This window comes from Bos indicus x Bos taurus, chromosome 10, assembly GCF_003369695.1.
Source record: "Bos indicus x Bos taurus breed Angus x Brahman F1 hybrid chromosome 10, Bos_hybrid_MaternalHap_v2.0, whole genome shotgun sequence".
Taxonomy (NCBI): domain Eukaryota; kingdom Metazoa; phylum Chordata; class Mammalia; order Artiodactyla; family Bovidae; genus Bos; species Bos indicus x Bos taurus.
This window is the reverse complement of record NC_040085.1, coordinates 58,987,194-59,006,310: the sequence shown is the minus strand read 5'-3', so window position 1 is coordinate 59,006,310 and position 19,117 is coordinate 58,987,194. Positions and strand designations below refer to the sequence as shown.

The 19,117-nt window shown below is 42.8% G+C and overlaps 1 protein-coding gene across 1 annotated transcript in view; it reads left to right on the top strand.

Annotated features, from left to right (window-relative positions):
- Positions 1–19,117, top strand: part of SLC28A2 (solute carrier family 28 member 2) — a 35,533-nt gene that overhangs the window by 6,692 nt on the left and 9,724 nt on the right. Inside the window, exons 4-17 of the mRNA XM_027554109.1 lie at positions 7,561–7,652; positions 8,719–8,902; positions 10,347–10,488; positions 11,102–11,215; positions 11,555–11,632; positions 12,084–12,164; positions 12,604–12,684; positions 13,923–14,048; positions 14,131–14,261; positions 14,692–14,860; positions 15,045–15,242; positions 15,720–15,801; positions 17,802–17,900; positions 18,068–18,179. Coding sequence (XP_027409910.1) covers positions 7,561–7,652; positions 8,719–8,902; positions 10,347–10,488; positions 11,102–11,215; positions 11,555–11,632; positions 12,084–12,164; positions 12,604–12,684; positions 13,923–14,048; positions 14,131–14,261; positions 14,692–14,860; positions 15,045–15,242; positions 15,720–15,801; positions 17,802–17,900; positions 18,068–18,179 — 1,689 coding nt within the window. The remainder of the gene's footprint in view (positions 1–7,560; positions 7,653–8,718; positions 8,903–10,346; positions 10,489–11,101; positions 11,216–11,554; positions 11,633–12,083; positions 12,165–12,603; positions 12,685–13,922; positions 14,049–14,130; positions 14,262–14,691; positions 14,861–15,044; positions 15,243–15,719; positions 15,802–17,801; positions 17,901–18,067; positions 18,180–19,117) is intronic.

The following is a 19,117-nucleotide window of genomic DNA, read 5'->3' as shown; positions in this document are numbered from 1 at the left end:
TTCATGGCCAAGTTTCTTGGAAATGTGGGATTTTCTTGCTGTTTCCATTTTCTCACCTCCGTGTTCAGTGCAGTGCAATCTAGTTTTCACTATCACTGCTCAGCTGAAATTCTGTTATTTAAGTGAACAGTGAAAACCTACTTACCAAGTCCAATGTATACACACTTTCACTGGTCATCTCTGCAGCATGACCCTTCTGATCCTTTCTTTCTGGAAACTCATTTATTGATTTTTAAAAAATATATTTGTTTATTTAGCTGTGTTGGGTCTTAGTTATGACAGACAGGATCTTTCATTGCAGTGTTCGTGGGCTCAGTAGTTGCGGCGTGCAGGCTTGCTTGCTTCATGGCATGGGGAATCTTAGTTCCCTGACCAGGGATGGAACTCTCATCCCCAGCATTGCAGGGCAAATTCTTAACCATTGGTCCACCAAGGAAGTCCCCACTTACTGATTTTAATGGCGCTATACCCTCCTCATTCTCCTGCCTCTCTGGATGTTTCTTCTTGTCTGTTGTTTTCCAGAGCCTGTTTTTGTCTTTTCTTCTCATTCTTACACTTAATGTCTGGATTCATAAAGCCACATCTGATGTCTGCATCTTTGTTCTAAGCTTCCCACCTATATATCTAACCACTTACCAAACATCTTCATCTAGGTGTGGTGTATATACTTTATATTTAACATTAAAATGAAATTCCTCTTAGCATAGGTGTGATACTTTTCTACTAAGTCAGGCCCTGGGCTGGGCTTTAGACATACAAAGATAGATAAACTCACATTTCCTCCTCAGGTCTGTTCCTCCTCCTGTCTCCTCTCTTTGGGTGCGTGTTAGCATCCTGACTGAGTCACTCACCATAGGAACCTCATTTGTCATCCTAGTTTTCCTCCACTTGATGTTAATCCTCTTTCTCAAACAACTGTGCATTCACCTCCTGTGCATGCACCTCCCCTGCACCCTCAGTTACTTCCTTACCGGCCCCAGACTGTCACCCATCCCACTGCCTCCAGAGTGATCTGTCTCAGTTCAGTTCAGTAATTCAGTCGTGTCCAACTCTCTGTGACCCCATGGACGGCAGCACGCTGGGCTTCCCTATCCATCACCAACTCCTGGAGCTTATTCAAACTCATGTCCATCGGGTTGGTGATGCCATCCAACCATCTCATCCTCTGTCTTCCCCTTCTCCTCCTGCCTGTAATCTTTCCCAGCATCAGGGTCTTTTCCAATGAGTCTGTATTTCACATCAGATGGCCAAAGTATTGGAGTTTCAGCTTCAGCATCAGTCCTTCCAGTGAATATTCAGGACTGATTTCCTTTAGGATGGACTGTTTGGATCTCCTTGCAGTCCAGGAGACTTTCAAGAGTCTTCTCCAACACCACAGTTTAAAAGCATCAATTCTTCAGTGCTCAACTTTCTTTATAGTCCATACATGACTACTGGAAAAACCATAGCTTTGACTAGATGGACCTTTGTTGGTAGAGTAACATCTCTCTGCTTTTTAATATGCTATCTAGGTTGGTCATTGGAGAAGACAATGGCAACCCACTCCAGTACTCTTGCCTGGCAAATCCCATGGACGGAGGAGCCTGGTAGGCTGCAGGCCATGGGGTCGATAGGAGTCAGACACGACTGAGCGACTTCACTTTCACTTTTCACTTTCATGCATGGAGAAGGAAATGGCAACCCACTCCAGTGTTCTTGCCTGGAGAATCCCAGGGATGGGGTAGCCTGGTGGGCAGCCATCTATGAGGTCTCAGAGTCGGACACGACTGAAGCAACTTAGCAGCAGCAGCAGCAGGTTTGTCATAGCTTTTCTTCCAAGGAGCAAGTGTCTTTTAATTTCATGGCTGCAGTCACCATCTGCAGTGATTTTGGAGCCCCCCAAAATAAAGTCTGTCACTGTGTTCATTGTTTCCCCATCTATTCGCCATGAAGTGATGGGACCAGATGCCATGATCTTAGTTTTCTGAATGTTCAGTTTTAAGCCAGCTTTTTCACTCTCCTCTTTCACTTTCATCAAGAGGCTTCTCAGTTCCTCCTTGCTTTCTGCCATATGGTTGGTGTCATCTGCATATCTGAGGTTATTGATATTTGTTCTGGCAATCTTGATTCCAGCTTGTGCTTCATCCAGGCTGGCATTTCGTATGATGTACTCTGCATATAAGTTAAAAAAGTAGGGTGACAATATATAGCCTTGACATACTCCTTTTCCTATTTGGAACCTGTCTGTTGTTCCATGTCTTCTTGACCTGCATACAGATTTCTCAGGAGGCAGGTCAGGTGGTCTGGTATTCCCATCTCTTGAAGAATATTCCACAGTTCATTGTGATCCACACAGTCAAAGGCTTTGGCATAGTCAGTAAAGCAGAAGTAGATGTTTTTCTGAAACTCTCTTGCTTTTTTGATGATCCAAAGGATGTTGGCAATTTGATCTCTGGTTCTTCTGCCTTTTCTAAATCCAGCTTGAACATCTGGAAGTTCTTGGTTCACGTACTGTTGAAGCCTTGCTTGGAGAATTTTGAGCATTACTTTGCTAGCATGTGAGATGAGTGCAATTGTTTGGTAGTTTGAACATTCTTTGGCATTGCCTTTCTTTGAGATTGGAATGAAAACTGACCTTTTCCAGTCCTGTGGCCACTGCTGAGTTTTCCAAATGTGCTGGCATATTGAGTGCATCACTTTCACAGCATCATCTTTAAGATTTGAAATATCTCAGCTGGAATTCCATCACCTCCACGAGTTTTGTTGGGTAGTGATGCTTCCTAAGGCCCACTTGACTTCGCATTCCAGGATGTCTGGCTCTAGTTGAGTGATCACACCATCGTGATTATCTGGGTCATGAAGATCTTTTCTGTATAGTTCTATGTATTCTTGCCCCCTCTTCTTAATATCTTCTGCTTCTATTAGGTCCATACCATTTCTGTCCTTTATTGTGCCCATCTTTGCATGAAAGATATCCCTTGATATCTCTTAATTTTCTTGAAGAGATCACTAGTCTTTCCCATTCTATTGTTTTCCTCTATTTCTTTGCATTGATCACTAAGGAAGGCTTTCTTATCTCTTCTTGTTCTTCTTTGGAACTCTGCATTCAAATGGGTTTGTCTTTCCTTTTTTTCCCTTTGCCTTTCACTTCTCTTCTTTTCTCAGCCATTTGTAAGGCCTTCTCAGACAACCAATTTGCCTTTTTGCTTCTGTTTAGAAAATGCATATCTGCTGTTATTCTGCTGTGTATGCTCAGTCAGTCATGTTTGACACTTTATGACTCCGTGGACTGGAACCCGCCAGGCTCTTGTGTCCATGGGATTTCCCAGGCAAGAATACTGAGGTGGGTTGCCATCTCCTACTCCAAGGGATCTTCCCGACCCAGGGGATCGAACCTGCACCTCCTGCCTCTCCTGCATTCCCGGTGGTTTCTTTACCACTGTACCAAAGGGGAAGCCTGCCTATGTTATTACTTTGCTTAAGTTCTTCAGTGGGTCTCTCCTTTCTACAAGACAAAGTCTAAATGACCTGGCTTCTGTTTTCTTTACAAGCTTTCTTCCCACCATCCATCCACATGTTCCCTGCTTCTCAGCAACAGTAAATCATACTGTTCTTTCAAAATGCTAGGCTCACTCAAGGATATTTTTCCTCCTCTTGAGGTACGCCAGCCTTTTCTTCTGACTCCCTGCAACATCTCTTCTTGGCAAGTGCCTTCCCCTTTACCTTTGGATCAGTTCGTCTGTCCTTTTCTTGTGAAAGCTTGTTCAACATTCACCGGCATGGTTACCTGCTCCTTCTCCTCTACTCTCCTAGCAACTATAATTTTGGAATTCTGGAATGGTCCCTCCCTCTGGTATTCCAGTCTTTTGTGTCTAATTAGAAGTCACATGGGGTAATGGAAAGAGGTGGGTTTTAAATTCTAACTCTGCCAGCAGGCTGTTTCCTTGCTCATGAGCATAACATTAGCCTTGTGGTTTTGGGGGGTGGGTGATTGAGAGATTCTTGCAGTACCTGGTAAAAAGTGCTTAGTAAATAGTATCTGGTTTTTCTTTCCTTCGGAGGCAGTTATTATTTTTTTTAAAGTAGTCCATGTATGCTCACATTCACTCAGTCCCCTGCAATTCTGTTTTCATCTAGTCATTCTCCTGTAAATGGCTTTTTCAAACAGAACCAGTCACCTGTTTACTGCCATCTTATTTGCCACACAAACCTGATTTTACACATCACTGAATGTCGTCAACCTTGCCTCCTTCTTAATCATTTCTCCTTTTCGCTTTTCTTCCTAGCTGCCCAACTGCTCCTACTAAGTCTGTTGTTTCTTCTGGCTGCCCTATCAGAGTGACTGTTCTGACTTCCTGGGAGGATGGTGGTAAGCCTGACAGGGATGGGTGGGAATGGCAAGATAAATGGGTGGGTGTGAACTGCACAAATTACTGGGAAGGAGGTATGGAAGGACATCTTGGGTGGACTAAGTTGCATGTCAATGTAAGTCCTGCGTGAAGAACTTTAGGCCGCCTGTCCTTGCTGGGAACTCCTCCCCCCACCCCTCCAGTTTTCTTTTGTTTTTTCTCATTAGAACCTGAGCATGTATTCAACTGCTGAATGAACCAGAGCTCCTTTGTCCTCAAATTCCTACTGAAATCATTAAAAGAAGGTGTAAATAGGGACAGCTTATATAGCATAGGGACTCCATGATGGGCATTAATCATATGATAGAAACCTGGAGAAAATTTTTCTAACAATGGAACTAAAGGGCTGGCCCACAAAGGCCAATGGGGAGAGGGTCATGACTCTCTCTAATGAGAGAGAGCCTTACTGGGAAGACTCTCCTGCTTTTCAGAACCCCTGCTACCTCTAACTTGGAGGGAGAAGACCTCTGGAAGGAAGAAATTGAGGCTAGGTAGAATAGCTGGTTGAAAATGCCACTAACTAGGTCCCTTTTGATTTTTTGGACTGTTGGCATTGAATTTCTATTCTTAGTGTGAAGAAATCTGACTTTTTATTGCGCATCAAGGAAAGATTTGAGTCCTGTGTGGAGAGAGAGAGTTCTTTTCCAAGGCAACACATCCATCACAACTGAGCAGTTAAGCCCATCTGTGTTCTAAATTTAAGTTTCCTTCTCACTCTACCTAGGCTGATGGTTCTCAGCACTGGTCATAACCTGGCGCACAGAGTCTCTGCCTCCATTGTAGCTTTGCTGACCTCCATCTGAGAGACCTTTCTCTTGCCTTTGCTGGTTTTCCAACACCTATATGGCTTTCCACTTTATTTTGTTAACAGCCTTTTTGCTTCTCAGTTACCATTCTCCCTTGGGCACTTTTGGTAACTGTTCTTGAACTCCTCTGCAACACTATCCAGCAGTCTTGCACATCCAGTTTTAAACCAGTTGTATGCACAACTTTGAATCTGGCAAAGTGGTACCCAGTACAGTTCTTTTTATTCTGTCATCAAATGTGGTATCTGTTTTTTTGGTGAGTTCCAGTGTTCTCCTGTCAGTGGTTGTTCAACACAATTTTGGTGTTCTCAAAGAAGATGAGTGCATATCCTTCTACTCCGCCTTCTTGAACTCTTTGTTATTATCAAATGGAAACTTTGGACTCCTTGAAGAGATTCCGGTCACTTCTACCTGGAACTCTTGCCCTTTACTCAGACCATCATTTCATACTGGGTTGACTCATTTCCTTCCTTCTGGTTCTTACTTCAAGCTCAGGCAAGCAAGGATTTGCCCAGGGCCCCTCTGTCAACAGTCAGATGAATTTTTTAAAGGGGAGTTTCCACATCTTGTAGAAAGGGTCACTGAGAAAAATGCATGAACACTTTTGCTGCTAGCCCTGATCTATGGCGCCCACTAATGCAGTGTTGAGCTAGCACTACCTAACATCCTTACCCTACTCTTTCTCACACTGTCACCTGAGGCTGCAGGCAGTAAGCATGTGAATGAGAAGGTTATTATTAGTTCATGTCTGGAAAGCCTTCCATACACACACCTGAAGAATTTATCAGTGGGTACAGACATCACAGCAAATTATGGACAAGGTATCGAGTATCACCATCTACCAGATAGATTATTTTTCTCAATTCAGCTTCTGGATATAACACAGTTACTAACTCTCAAGCTGAACCATTATATAAGGAACTTGGCCATGTTAGCAAGATCGTGGGCCAAACAAGACGCCAGGACCATGAATACCTGTGCACATACTTCTATGCACTGCTTCTCAGTTGGTTTAAAAAAGACTGAGATCTTATTTTGCCTTTTTCTTTGAAATGTCCCTTATGATTTTTTTTCAATCCTAATTTTTAAAAGCAGAAGTTCAGCTCTAAATTATGTTCTCGAATCAGATTGTTCATGAGTTTTGCAGAAATGAGTATTCTTCACTGATTTCTGGTAGTTCTTAGGAAATGATCGAATGTGGTCATAAGGTGATGGCAAGGTGTCCTCTTGGATTGATTAAGTCAGGAGGTGATAAGGAATATTTTCTCCTTTACCTATATCTGATAATATACACTCTACTCAACTAACATAGCATTGGACTCCTTGATGAAAGAAGAAAAAAGGAGAAGAAAGAGAGAGGAGTGTGTTAGATAGGAGAGGCAGCCATGGAACATAGAAGTTTGTGTGCCAAGTCCTCAGGGCATTTGGAGCTAGTGGTTGGTTCCAGCTCTGGCTAAGCTGTTCTGTCTCAGCATGATGGCCAATTGAAACCTTCTTGCTGGGCTCATCTTCTTTGGATCTTCTGAGAATTTGGAAGTTAGCGCTTTATGCTCATATGATTCCAATGTGCTGAGGACATTTAAGAATGGTAGAGACAGGTGAGCTTGGAGCCTAGGTAAGATGCAGCATAGAAAGATGGTTAAGAGCTCAGATTCTGAAGCCACATTGCCTGAGTTTATGTTCTGTCTATGCTCCTTACAACCTCCACAACCTTGGGAAAGGTACTTCTCTGCTTTCCAGTTTCCACATTTGTAAAATGGGAATGATAATAGTAACCACTTCAAGAGTTCTTATTAGGAGTCAATGAGTTCCTACTTTTAAACTTCTTAGAAAGAGTCCAGCATATAGAAAACACTATATAAAGGTTTGTTAAATTAAACTTGAGAAGACCTACTTGCTGGATGTCTCCTCTTAGGTCCTCTCAGCCAGGGATTCTTGGGGGTGGGATTCTTGGGGATGGTAGTGTTTTCCTTCTGGTCCATCAGTGCATGTCTGATTGACTGTTTAGGGCTATGGATTTGTGTGATTTTTATTTTCTTTCAGAATGATAGGCCCATTTCTGAATCTGGAAACTGAATAGTCCCTTGTCTCCAGAGAACAGAAAGGTCCAAGTGTCTTCCTGTTCCTCCCCCTCCACTAACGATATCAGGGATATTGTTAGTCCAGGTTGGGTAGGAATGTCCTGAGCTGCTGCCCATTGGCAAGGTTGATCCAGCCTTTCTGGCATTGCTGGGACACTGCCTAACTTCCCCTGGATGAATTTCTTAAGAGAAAATTCTTCCTCAGGCTGGACCATCTAAGTTCTGGGAATTGATGCAAACAGGATGTAGTAAATTTTGTTATCTTAACTTTTGGTTTCTCATCAGGAGGACCTTACAGCCTTTCACCAGGGCAAGAAGTTTCTGTAAAACACATGCTGGCTTGTTCAAGAAGATCCTACTGAGCCTGCTGTGTTTGGGTAAGGTATTGAGAACCTGTGGAAGTGAGAGACACAGTCATTTCAGAAATATGACCTTCTGTCAAGACTACTCCTAGATGGAAAGAAGCTATACGATGTATAGCTCTTAACTACTTGTAGTGAATTGTAATTTATAGAATTGTACTTCTAGGAATAAGTAAAATCTGAGAATAAGCTATTTTTCAAACTGTACTATTCAATAGACTTAAATATTTCTAAGAATCTGGGCTTGTCTCTATTTGTGTCTTGAGTAGATGAAGGGCGTGGTTCTTGTAGTCTATGAAAAAAGCCTGTAGTATATGTTACTTATTTGCTGGTTTGCCAATAAGACCAATGATATAAAATGTTTCTAAAGCATAGCAAACCTTTTGGGAATTCACTGGCAGTCCAGTGGTTAGGACCCAGCACTTTTACTGTTGGGGCCCCAGGTTTGATCTCTGGTGTGGGAACTAAGATCCTGCAAGCCATGAGACACAGCAAAAAAAACCCAGCCAACCAAATAAACAAACAAAACACATAGGAAACCTCTGTTTAAAATATGCTGTCAATGATGTATGGGGCTTTGACGTCAATATTAGAGGCAGCTGGGATGGTGAAAATAAAAATTATATTTTGGGGTGAGTCAGGGAGCCATAAAATGAGGACCGTATGGCTGTTCTTCCTAGTAGTAGCCTGCTTCCATGCCTCTGCTCAAGAGGAAAGGTTAAAATGACTGGGGTTATAAAGTTTTGAGAAAAGATGATTTTTTTAAGTGTATAAAAGTAGGTGCTGATCAAGTCCATACCAAGGAATAGAAAGAGGATACCAGATAAAATAGAAAGGAATGAGATTTCCTCAGGGACAAATTAAAATATGCAGCAGTCAAACTAAGCTGGTTGCTCTGAATCCCCCAAGAAAACAGCTAGCCATCTACCCTGGCGTTGGGAAGTGCCACTCAGTCTGACAGGGCTGGTGGTAAGGTTGCTGGAGGGTTTTTCCTGCCTTACCCAGACATTCATGGCTCAGTCTTCATTGGTTCCTAGGGTCTCTGCCTTGCTGATCCTTACTTTGTACTTTCTGTTTTTAGCTTATGCTGCCTACTTCCTGGCAGCTTGCATCTTGGATTTCCATAGGGCACTGGCCTTGTTTGTCCTCACTTGTTTGGTGCTTTTGGTCCTGGTTCACCGCTTTCTGAAAAGGCTCTTTGGTGAAAAATTGACGAGATGTCTCAAGCCCCTTGAAAACTCCCGCCTGAAGTTTTGGATGAAATGGTAAGATAATCTCAATATCCCTGGTCCCACAACTTGTCTTAAACCCCAAACCATTACCCTTCTCCTCCTTTCCTGGTTTCTGAGCTGTCTGAGAAAAGTTCTCCTATACTTTACAAAACCAAGGCTCAGGGAGCAAATAGCAGTGGGCTTCTGAGCACTGAACTTAGTCCAGTTTCTTACAATCTCCTATCTTAATATTGCTTGCAGGTCAGGAGGGGTTACATTTCAGGGAAGGGTTTTAGCCTGTTTATTGTCAGGGTTGGTGTCGGAAATGAGAAAAACCATATTCCTCTTCACAGAAGTAATCAAGGCAAAGCTGCATTAAACTGTCAAATTGATTTGGTGCTCATGTGTTTCTCCTTTAATTTCTGGATACTTTTTATCCTCTTTTCCCCCTCTAGTCCTCCAGACTTCCTGTACCCACAGGTGTCTTATAATTCCCTAGAGTTTAGCACTGTTTAGTGTATACTGGACCAAATGCTACAGCAGCCACAGCTCATTTAACTAACTATGGCATGCACGTGTCCTTTGATCACAGACGTAGGGTGAGCGAATGACTTTCAGACTCCCTGTATGTTCCTCTTTTCTGCCTTTTGTCCAATGGATGCACAGAAAATAGCTGTTAAGAATGTTTGCAACAGTGATCATTTGGAGAAACACCCCAGACTACAGCCTAAATTTCGGATCATTGATTTATTTGACACTGAAGAGAGAGCTGAAGTACTTTCTTCATTAGCAGGATGGATTCTGGAAGCCAGATTTAATTCACTTTGAGTTCACAGAGAGAACAGCCCCAGTATTCAACCCTGACCTGTCCTCTATCCTGTTGTCATTGTTGTTCCTGCAGCATCTCAATGGACAGTGTGTGTGTGTTTTGGTTTTCTTTTCTTTTCACATGTGATTTGCCCTCTAATTCTTACTCCTTGAACTGAAATGACTCCAACACTCAGACTTGAGGAGACTAGTTTGTGTACTGACTGTGCATGTTTGGTACATCAAGGGACCATAAGGCCATAAGTCGTTGATTTGTGGCTTAGCCTTAGCCTTTATTCTGCCCCTTCAAGTGGTTGGAAACTGGGTGGAGATCCGTAGGGGACTTTTCCTTCTTCTTTTGAAAATATTTTGGTTTTGCATTAGAGCAATCTCGAAGAATAAGTCTTTTTGTTACTGATATGATAGATTGAGGAAGTCATGAGATTTATGTCCTCAGATTGGACTCTTTGACCTTCCATCTGTGAGTAAAAGAGTTGAGGGGAGGGGAGAGGTGGTAACTGGGAAACCACCAGATGAATGATTCTAAAGACATGTCTCTGTGTCTAACCTATTGTGTTTATCCTTTTGATGAATTTATCCATTTGATGAGTTTCTGGTTTTTAGAGGTTAAGTTGATTATTTCTTATTCATTCAGTGAGTTGATGGCATTATCCTGAAATTCCCTCTCCAGGGTGTTGGCAGGAGTCTCCTTGATTGGCCTTATCCTGTGGCTGGCTCTGGACACAGCCCAAAGGCCAGAGCAGCTGATCTCCTTTGCGGGAATCTGCATGTTCATCATCATCCTCTTTGCCTGCTCCAAACACCATAGCGCAGTGAGTTTGGGTTATGCAGGGGTGGGCATAGTAATACCGAGCCAAGGACCATTTGTTATTAATTACAAAGTACATGTGCCAAGTATTGACTACAAAGGCACAGAACTGAGTTCTTAACAATCTCTGGAATTTTCTCCTTTGATAATTTTGCTCTTAAGTGAAGTTTAAGGTTCTAAGAGGCCCTGGACCACTTATTTACAAACTGAGTCTTGATATCAATTTTGTGGATGCAGGCTGGTGTTAAAGACAAAACAAAACAAAACAAAAAATAAAGAAGGAAAGAAAGAAAATAGAATACAGTAGAGAATCAACTAGTACTGCACATAGTAATATTAAAGCATTGGTTTATGATGCTTTTATGTATGTGTGTGTGTGTCTGACTGTGTGTCAGATCTAACCTGTAGGTGTAAGTTTAAAAAACATATATATGTATGTGGCTCTTTGTATATCACTACCCGGTACCACATTCTCTCTACTCCCATCTTACCCCAGATTTACTGTTAACACCCTAGATTGGTTCCAGAGTACATATACCCATGTTTAAAATGCCAGCCAGGTAATTAACAAGTCTGATTTAGAACTCACATTGGAATAATGTTCTTTTTGGTCCCAGGTGTCCTGGAGGGCAGTGCTTTGGGGCCTAGGTCTTCAGTTTGTCTTTGGGATCTTGGTCATCAGAACTGATCCTGGATTTAATGCATTTCAGTGGCTGGGAGAACAGGTTCAGGTATGAGAAATCGAATGTGAGGGAACTGCTGTTTGCAAACCCTAGAGAAAGGAGATTGGGGGAAAACATGAGATCACACTGTGTCTTGTTAATGAGATCTGGTAGGAAAGGAGAGAGTACATGGGGGTACAGCTAAGCATAGGAATGAAGAGGACTGAACTGCTGAGTCCTCTGTCCTTCACTGAGTAACTCACAGGGACATAGACTGCTTCCCATGCTGTCAAAGGGAGGCCAACTTCAGTGGCAGCAGTAGGTCCAAGTCATACATAAGGCTGATCTTATCTTCCTTGTGTCTTTCGTGACTTCACTTTTGTTATCTCTCTCTCCTTTTTCTTTCAGATTTTCCTCAGCTATACAGTGGCTGGCTCCAGTTTTGTTTTTGGGGATGTTCTGGTCAAAGATGTCTTCGCCTTTCAGGTCATGTCTGTTTCATGAGCAAGAAAGAGGGTCAGTGGTGGTGGGTGGGGGGTGGGAAGAGGGATAAAACAGATGATGAAGACGTATGTCCAAGAAATCAGACAGTTTGTATACCAATGACCCTAAGAAGAGGATTTGATCCCATTCGTATAGGAAGCAGTGTCAATCTCTTGCCCTTTGTTCAGTGCCATACTGAAATTGGAATGAAATAGGGGTGGGAGAGGAAGGTTCAGAAAACATCTTTTTGTGGCTTAGTATTGATGGCATAATAGATTTGCAGTACACTTAAAATTTATTCCTAAACTAGCTTGTGTTTAAATATCCACTGAGGATCTATACTGTATCAGCTGCATTGGGATGATGGGAAGTTATCTTACATGCCTGAAACACAGTTTGCTTATGGCATGTTCATTGTAGGATCTCACTGCCTGCCCCATCATTCTCATTACAGGCCTTACCCATCATTCTTTTCTTTGGATGTGTGATGTCCATCCTTTACTACCTGGGCCTTGTGCAGTGGGTTGTTCAGAAGGTGAGTCATTCTGCTATTCATCCAGGAGGTGGGCTTTTATCGTGTGATCTGTCAAGAGGCATGAAGATGATACTTACTTTGAAAAAGAAGGCTCATATTTCATATCTTGAGCATTAGAACTAATGTGAAAAGCACACTCTTTCAAGCGTGCCTGGTATCAGATGGTCAGGACCAGGCCCTGGGCAGGCTGAGGGGCACAGCAAGGAGAAAAAAATGGGCTGAGCTACCACTTCATACTGAGTTTTAATTTATTTTTTCTGGAAGCAAAGAGCCCTGAGTTCTGGTCCAGGATCTGTTTGTAATTTGCTTTGTGGTCTCGGCCTTGTTATTCTTCTCTAGGCCTTAATTTCGTTACCAATGTTAATGGAGGAGGGGTTTTGCTGGATACACTCTGAGATTTCTGCTAATGTTAATGTTTTGGGTGTTTGCATCCCTTTAGATTGCTTGGTTTTTGCAAATCACCATGGGCACCACTGCCACAGAGACCCTGGCTGTGGCAGGAAACATCTTTGTGGGTATGGTAAGCATCCTGAGGATTTTGATCTTTTCTCTGGGGAATAGAAAGTATGGCAGACAATAGGCTGAGAAATGTATGCTTTCCTTTTGAAAAGTCAGATAAATGAAGACTCTATGGGGAGCCACTCATTCTCTGATGAAACAAAATTCAGAAGCTCAAAGGAAATGCAACTCATTGCTTTCACCCTTCATCTCTATTGATACTTACGTGATGCATGTAATGGGGACATACTTAACCACAGATCTAACTTCTTACACAGGGATTTAGGGAAATGTCCTGGTCTAAATCGTCCCCCTTCAGGGACTATGAAAGGTGTCTCCTCCATATTCTGGTCTCTTCCAGTGACCTTTGTTTTCCAGGGTCTCTAAGGAGCCTTGCTCAGGGCCAACACCAAAGCTCTTCCCCATAATACTTTTTTGATACATTTGTCTATATGGAGTAGGTGCTCAGTATAGGCTACTGACTGATCAACTTAACACTAGGGAAATGGCTTGTCAAACTGACAAGGAATTAGTATTGAAGTCTTTCTCTCCTAAGGTCCTAGGCTGATTAACTGTATTTGAAATGGTCTCAGAGTACTTCTATATATTTCTAGCATAGCATGCAACATTTTGTTGAAATTCTCCATAATCAATTTGATTTCCTCTTCTAGACTATGAAGTCCTAAGAGTAGGAACTTTGCCCTGTTCATATAATGTCCCTGTCATCTCCTATACCACTAAGCACATAGTTATCATTCTTTAAATAGTAAATATTACCTATTTTACAATACTAGATATAGTTTGCATAGTTGGGCCTTCATAATTTCATACCATTTTCACAAACGTTGTTTCTTTTGATTGTTTCATCAACATTGGGCTTCATTCATGTAGCAGTTCATTTAATGAATACTTTTTAAGCAGTTAATAGTTATTAGTAAGTACACTGTACTCCTTAAATTCATCCATTAAGTATACAGTTTTAGACTGAGAACCTACAAAAGAAATATACTATTTCTCATCTATAGAATTCTAATTTTTAAATAGATGAGACAAACACATATGAAAACACATAGAACAATGCCAGCCAGGATATAATTAGGTATTAGAGGGAGTGAGCTAGAAACTAGGAGAGCCTATGAGCAGAGCTCAGAGTTTGAAGGGCACCCACACTGGAGGGCTATGCACCCAGGGCTGGGATGGGCACTCTGGGGTGGGAAACTGTACCCCTCTTGAATCTGACTCTCTCCGTCTTATTTTTAGACGGAGGCACCTCTGCTCATCCGTCCATACCTTGCAGACATGACGCTCTCTGAAATCCACGCAGTGATGACTGGAGGGTTTGCCACCATTTCAGGCACTGTGTTGGGAGCCTTCATATCCTTTGGGGTAAGCATAGTCTGTTTGATCACTCCTGGGTGAGCCCAAGTCTGGGTTCTGTAGATGCTGACTCCTAAGTCTGGCCTTACAGATTGACGCATCATCCTTGATTTCTGCCTCTGTGATGGCTGCCCCTTCTGCTCTTGCTTTGTCAAAGCTGGTATATCCGGAAGTAGAGGAGTCGAAGTTCAAGAATAAGGAGGGGGTAAAATTGCCCCGTGGGTGAGTCCAATGAAGCATATAATTTGGGAGATGGTGAGGTCATGTGCAGAATCAAGAGTGGTGCTGTGGTTCAAGGCTCCAAGTCTCCCGGAGAGGGAATAATATGATTCCATATCTCCTTGTGTCTACCTCTGCCTCTAGCTATTCATGTTGATTTGTTTCTTTTGTTTAACCCTGCCATTTCCTCTGCCTTCTGCATGCCATTATCCTCTGTTCTTTGTGTCAGTAGAATTTCATGGTGATTGAATTTGATACTGTGAAAATTAGTAATTTCCACAGAAAGGGTCACTAGGAACCCCCATCACCTCTTAAGCTGTTCTTGCACTCTCCTTTTGCACTCCTGCACTCCTGGGGCACTGAGACATCTCTTTTCTGAGGGGCTGAGATTACTTTAGACACCGTGTTCTTCCCTTCTGCCCAATAACCACAGGAAGGAGAAGAATGTCCTGGAAGCTGCCAGCAATGGAGCCACAGATGCTGTAGGCCTTGCTAGTAACGTAGCAGCCAACCTGATTGCCTTTTTGGCTGTGTTGGCCTTCATCAATGCTGCCCTCTCCTGGCTAGGGGAAATGGTAGACATACAGGGACTCACTTTTCAGGTAATGGATTCCATTTACCTGGGCGGTCCTTCTAGGGTGTGTTTATGAAGTCCTTGAATTGCACATGTCTTCTGACCCGGAGTGAGCTAAGGGAGCATGGCAGGGAGAAGGGGTTGGGGGACTGAATCAAGGTTCCAGAGAAGTCCTGGGCTCCTGATGTGAGATATCTCTTTCTCTCACCCAGGTCATCTGCTCCTATGTCTTAAGGCCCATGGTTTTCATGATGGGTGTCGAGTGGGCAGACTGTCCAATGGTGGCTGAGATGGTGGGGATGAAATTCTTCACGAACGAGTTTGTGGCCTATCAGCAACTGTCTCAGTACAAAAACAAGCGTCTCTCTGGAGTGGAGGAGTGGATCGAAGGCAAGAAGCAGTGGATTTCTGTAAGTGCCAGTCTGGAAAAGCATAAACAGTCTGTGGACAGATACAAAGTATTACACAAAAGTTTGTCTCACACACACAGATCCCTCTCCAGGGTCCCAGGCCTGACCCTAGGAAGAGTCAGGATCAAAGCAAGAGTCTGACCCAAAGCAAGAGAGTAACAGTGTGCTTAGCTTCTGTGCCTGAGCTGCCCTGAGGTCATTTCCCCTCTTCCCCCACCCCGCTCCACACTGACCCAGCTTCCCTCATAGATTTCATAGGCTCTGAAGGCTTAGACAAGAACACTGGGCAAGAAACCAGGGTGGTTTTCATGTCATTATCCCTGGAATAACTCAGGGATTGGTTATTTTCTGAGCATCCTTTCCACATTCCTTAGAGTGGTATGGACAAGATTAGGGGTTCTAAGTACTCTGGAACTTCTATAATGATTATACAACTGCACACATGGGACTGAGTTTATTTATTTTTGTTTTCCCTAGGTGAGAGCTGAAATCATTACAACGTTTTCACTCTGTGGATTTGCCAATCTTAGTTCCATAGGAATCACACTGGGAGGCTTGAGTGAGTTAATTCTTTTTCCCAGCTACCCAATATGCCAGCCAGGTCCCAGCATCTATAGTAGGCAGCCCTGGTGCTTCAGTACAAGTTGAGCCCAGATAGAGAAGCTGATGTGAAATGGTCCTCTCCATTGGCAGTTAATTTGGAGTTCAAGTAATCATGCTACCTGGCTGTGTGGAGCCAAGGCTGGGTTTAGAATCTCAACTTCTGTTATTTTTTTTTTTCCTCCCTGTTGGAGGCCCAAGAAACCAATTTTATTTTTCTTTTTCCTATGAGGAACACTATAATGGTATTATTTTTATTTTACCACTAAATGGACATAGTACATAAATAAGTAAAAGTATTTTGTTTTTTGTTCAGTAGTGAAGGTACTTTCTGAAATTATGCTGCTCACCAGTTGACTTCATAGAAATAGGCCTTGTGCAAGGAATCAGAACAAATAAAAACAGAGACATATAAGGTAGATAGATAGAGCAAGTGCTGTGAAGTGTTGGAATTAAAGCTACAAGTCACCAGCTGTAGGAGGAATGAGTATTTTAAGCATACACAGATTACATTTAGATTGCTAAGAATACTGCTAAATGGCGATGGTTGGAGGAAATAATATGAAGAAAGTGGAGCTGTCTTTGAAGGCTGGGCAAAGAGAACTAGTGGATTCCAAGAGTTTGGAAGATCGCTGGGCTCCAAAATCACTGCAGATGGTGACTGTAGCCATGAGATTAAAAGACGCTTGTTCCTTGGAAGAAAAGCTATGACAAACCTAGACAGTATATTAAAAAGCAGACACTTTCCTTTGCTGACAAAGGTTCGTCTAGTCAAAGCTATGGTTTTTCCAGTAGTCAAGTATGGATGTAAGAGTTGGACCATAAAGAAAGCTGAGCGCCGAAGAATTGATGCTTTTGAACTGTGGTGCTGGAGAAGACTCTTGAGAGTCCCTTGGACTGCAAGGAGATCCAGCCAGTCAATCCTAAAGGAAATCAGTCCTGAACATTCATTTGAAAGGACTAATGTTGAAGCTGAAGCTCCAATACTTTGGCCCCCTGATGTGAGGAGCCGACTCATTGAAAAAGACCCTGATGCTAAGAAAGGTTGAGGGCAGGAGGAGAAGGGGATGACAGAGGACAGGATGGTTGGATCAGTATGAGCAAGCTCTGGGAGTTGGTGAAGGACAGGGAAGCCTGGCGTGCTGCAGTCCATGGGGTTGCAAAAAGTCGGACATGACTGAGCGACTAAAGAACAACAAATAAGAAAAATACAGCTTAGTGTGTTCATTTTTTATTTCACTCATGTTCTGGGCTAGAATCATTAAGTTGATTTACTTGGTAGCTGATCAAACAATTTAAAGGTGAAACAGTTTCCTTTCAGTTTCTTTTCCCCTTCTGTCACACAGTTGTCTGTCTTCTAATTCTGATGCCCGATTACCACCTGACTGTGAGATTAACATCTAGTGGTGGAATACGCACCACATGACTAAGGCTTAGATGAATGTTGCTAGTCTCATCTCTCTGGCTCAAAATTGTCTAATTCTGTCCACCCTAAGCATGCCAATGGCAACCCACTCCAGTACTCTTGCCTGGAAAATCCCATGGACGGAGGAGCCTGGTGGGCTGCCGTCTATGGGGTCGCACAGAGTAGGACACGACTGAAGCAATTTAGCAGTAGCAGCAGCAAGCATGCCAATTTCAACTAGTGAACACCCAAGGCATTTGTACTGTCTGGAGCAATGCAGAGCTTTTCTTGGTTCAGATACATCTTAGGAATGTTCACAGAACCACGGAAGTTAGAGTCAGACGCACCATCCTTGACCTGGGGAGTGTCTAAGTTAGTGACCTATGAATACATATACTTCTAAGCACACCACTGGCAAGCATCTGGTGGTTGGCAGTAAGAATGCGATTCATCTGCTGTGTTTTGATACTCAGCATTCTTCTAATCAGGTTTCATGGGTATACCCAGTTGCCTGGCAGGGAAGAGATTGAATTGTTTTGTTTTGTTGTCTGCAGCATCAATGGTACCCCACCGGAAGAGTGACTTGTCCAAGGTTGTGGTCAGTGCCCTCTTCACAGGGGCCTGTGTATCCCTTATCAGTGCCTGTGTGGCAGGTAAGTGTCCTAGCTTAGTCTCAGAATAACTGATTTAACCATCCGTCTCACATATGCATGGAAAAGGCTTCAAATCTACAGTATTCTCAATTTATACCCAGAGAATTAAAAGCCTTAAGGAACATGTGTAAAATCTTCCCCTTAGCATCTCTGTCTCCTTTATCCAGGAATCCTCTATGTCCCCAGGGGAGCAGAAACTGACTGTGTCTCCTTCCTAAACACGAGTTTCACCAACCGAACCTATGAGACCTATGTGTGCTGCAGAGAGCTCTTTCAGAGGTGAGTGAGCACTGGATCCCTGCTCGAGTCTCCTCTCTTATGCTCTCTTTCACTCAGGAATTTCTGGGATTGGAGAAAAGTAAGGTCTTGAGGGTAATCACATGGATACTGAAGAGAACATATAAGAAGGGGGATAGGTATTTGTGGTGGTCTAGATCTCTCTTCTTTTCTGTTATTAGATGCATACTCACTATTGGCTCTAGCATGGACAAATCATCAGTTTTACAAATGACAATATCTTGTATTGATGGGGTACTGAGAAGTGGAGGGGCAGCAGAAGAAGTAAGGGAGGGTGATTTCCCTGATCAGAAGTGAAGTATTTATTGTGATTTGAATATAGATAGGTTGTAGGTGAAGGTTGACAGTGGTTCTGAGTGGCCCAAAACTTAAGAGCTTCTTCAGACAGAAATGAAGACTGAGACAGATAAAGTTGAATTGATAAAATCACAATGCGTTCAGGTAGTGTAAAAATGAACTTGTTTACCAATTCGTGGGATATTATTAGAATAGTTTTCTGGTTCTGTGTGTAAGGAACTCAGAGGTCACCACTCCATCTTAAGACGACAGTGAAAAAAAGCTGAACAGTCTGAAAAATCAATAACTCTTCTTGAATCTGTAAGAAACACAAGGCAAACTGCAGACCCCAAGATTGGAGCAACAGGCAAACACAGGGAGTCATGGTTTACTGGAGCCACAGAAACCCGTGCAGGGGCAGGAAAACCAGAAACTGCAGTTGCTGAAGCCTCGGGGAGGACAAAGCTGTGTTAAAAACTCTGAGGGGACCCATTTCTCAGGGGAAACCCCACACTTTTGGAAGTTTTACCTCTTGGAACTACACTAGGTTCTCATAGTAAATATCAGACAAAACCCCCCTCATGCTTCTGGCAGGTGGAGGGGAAAAGGAACTATTTTGAAATACACCAAAGCACTCTGTTTTT